Raw genomic sequence first — 2,993 nt, forward strand, 5'->3', positions numbered from 1 at the left:
CTCTGCATCAACTTCACATTCTAAGAGGAGCAGCATCTATTTCAATAATGTAATGAGCATAATTAGTGTACTAATGGGACATTACTAAACCGCTATATTCCATAGACCTGGAGACAGTGTATATTCAGAGCAAAATGCAGAACCGGGGTCATAAATGCTCTAATGAATAGCCATGCAGTAAAATTAGGATGTTTTTACACCCAAAGAAGGTTCATACCCTGAAATTAAAATAGGGTGTTTTTGTCCATATGAAACTTGAGGGAGAAGATATGCACAGGTTTATTAAGAGATAGAAGGCTTTTGGAAACAGTGATCATGTACATTTATTCTCTTAGACATTTCATGTTGAGCTCCTGTAAAAAGCACATCAAAATGGCACAGTCTGACTCTACAAGGCAACCTTAATATACTGAAGTAAACTGGTATTAGACTTCCAGTGCACTGTGTGTTACTGGTCTGCCAGTGCACTGTGTGTTACTGGTCTGCCAGTGCACTGTGTGTTACTGGTCTGCCAGTGCACTGTGTGTTACTGGTCTGCCAGTGCACTGTGTGTTACTGGTCTGCCAGTGCACTGTGTGTTATTAGTCTGCCAGTACACTGTGTGTTATTAGTCTGCCAGTACACTGTGTGTTACTGGTCTGCCAGTACACTGTGTGTTATTAGTCTGCCAGTGCACTGTGTGTTATTAGTCTGCCAGTACACTGTGTGTTACTGGTCTCCCAGTACACTGTGTGTTACTGGTCTGCCAGTGCACTGGGCAGTCAATAAACAAACATAATTCTCCCGTATTACAGACCTCCTTTTCGCCCATTTATTTTCAGAAAATACATTATTGTCCTTATCGTACCCCAAAACGTAAAAATACCAAAACATAATACATTTTTGGTGGCGAATAACATAGAAAAAAATAAAAAATAAATATGTAATTAAAATTTGAATAGCATGCCTGGAGATACAAGCTTCGTACACATTAGATTACGAGTTATGAGATGAAACAGTTTTGTTTCATATTTTATTATTTGACAACACACTCAGCTACATCTTCAATCTAAATCTTCAGTCTAAACTCTGTTTTTACACTGTACCTTTCTGTACATAGCTATCATTACCATCTCCTCCGTTTCCACGGACAGCCACAGCCCGCACACAGCCCGCACTCACAGGACACACTCACAGCCCACATTCACAGCCCACACTCACACGACACACTCACAGCCCGCACTCACAGCCCACATTCACAGCCCACACTCACACGACACACTCACACGACACACTCACAGCCCGCACTCACAGGACGCACTCACAGGACGCACTCACAGGACGCACTCACAGGACGCACACTCACAGGACGCACACTCACAGGACGCACACTCACAGGACGCACACTCACAGGACACACTACTCACAGCCCACACTACTCACAGCCCACACTACTCACACTCACAGGACACACACTCACAGGACACACACACAGCCCACACACACAGCCCACACACACAGGACACTCCACATCTGTTTGGCATTGTTTGTCTCACTGCACTTTTATGACGGCACAAGGATAAAAAGAAAAGAAAAAAGCTGCAGAAACTACTTTTGGTATTGCTCACCAGAAAGCATCAAATTAGAAAAAACACACACACACACACAAAAACAAAAATACATTGCCTAATGTCAATGAGGAGAGAAAGCACAAGCACACAGAGACCTCTACAGCACAGAGGCAGCAGTATGGAGAGAGATGGAGAGAGAGGGTGTGGTATGAACATTCTACGCTGTAAGTAGCACCGCGTAAGCCTGAGTCACCTGTCTGTATGGGCCAGGTGAAGAAGCAGGGTAAAGCTATAGAGGGGGAGAGAGTTCAGTGCAGTCTTTTTAGTGTTCCACGGCCCATGCGAGCAGTCTACGCGGTCCACGCGGCCGTGCTATCTTTAACTACGGCGGGTAAATCCAGACGGCTTGGCCAGGCTGAGTGTAACCGAGATGGAGAGAATGTAGCGACACCCGCTGATGAACGGAGCTGAGGGAACACGTGAGAGTCAGGCGTCTGCAGGGGAGGAGGTCTGCGTGGAGAGAAGGCTCCATTAGCTTTCTGGAGAAGCGGTTTCCTCCTCCTGCAGCTGCACGGTCTCCTCCTGCTGAAACCTCTTCTCCTCAACCAGTTTCATCTTTTCCCGGATGTTCTCCGCAGACGATGCCATATCCCCAGGACTGCCGAAATATTGCTCACTCCTGTAATTAAAATATCAGACGTGTTATTAAAAGTCATCTTATTACATCTCCACTTTCAAAACAACGCGCTTTCATGTTCACTTTTCACAGGTAAATCACCGTCAAAAATGCTGTCAGAAAGACATCACAATGTTCTACCTTTCCTCTGACATCACAGCAGTTTTTAAAGTTGTTAATTGATGCATTAACTCTGTGCTTAAAAAGAGTATGAAAAAGCAAAACAGATGTTAAGCTTTGAAGTGAGTGAGATGAGACAGTCCAAGAACAACACGTGTGTGTCTTAGGGAAAGGAGAGAGCTGACAACAGATTAATTACCATACAACACACACGCGTTTCAGAAAAAGAACAGAGGCATGTGTGAGGGTCTGTGTGTGTGCTGGAGAGTTCTCACAGCCCTTACCCATCTGGAAAGATGACCGGTACAGTCAGTCTCTCCAGCAGAGACTTGCCCACCGTCTCCACCTCCTCGCACACCTCCGGCTCCAGGGTAAAGTCAGCCGGCTCTGGGCTCTCTCTCAGGACCTGAGACAAAAGGCCGGGGATGTAATGGAAAAGTCAGAGAGAACAGGAGGAGTGGTTACAGCCTGACACATTACAGACACAGCCTCTGTCTCTCTCACACACACACACAGCACTGATTCCCTAATACACACACACACACACACACACACGCACACACGCACACACTCACAGAGAGAGCACCGATTCCCTAATACACATACACACACACACACACACACACACACACACACACACACACACA

The 2,993-nt window shown here is 45.8% G+C and overlaps 1 protein-coding gene across 1 annotated transcript in view; it reads right to left on the reverse strand.

Moving 5' to 3' along the window:
* Positions 1-1,481: 1,481 nt before the first annotated feature.
* sestd1 (SEC14 and spectrin domains 1) overlaps positions 1,482-2,993 on the reverse strand; it is a 30,211-nt gene continuing 28,699 nt past the window's right edge. The window contains exons 18-19 of the mRNA XM_030787240.1: positions 2,631-2,752; positions 1,482-2,229 (exon numbers count right to left, since the gene is read on the reverse strand). Coding sequence (XP_030643100.1) covers positions 2,082-2,229; positions 2,631-2,752 — 270 coding nt within the window. The 3' untranslated portion in view covers positions 1,482-2,081. The remainder of the gene's footprint in view (positions 2,230-2,630; positions 2,753-2,993) is intronic.

Source organism: Chanos chanos, chromosome 10 (genome assembly GCF_902362185.1).
Source record: "Chanos chanos chromosome 10, fChaCha1.1, whole genome shotgun sequence".
Lineage (NCBI taxonomy): Eukaryota > Metazoa > Chordata > Actinopteri > Gonorynchiformes > Chanidae > Chanos > Chanos chanos.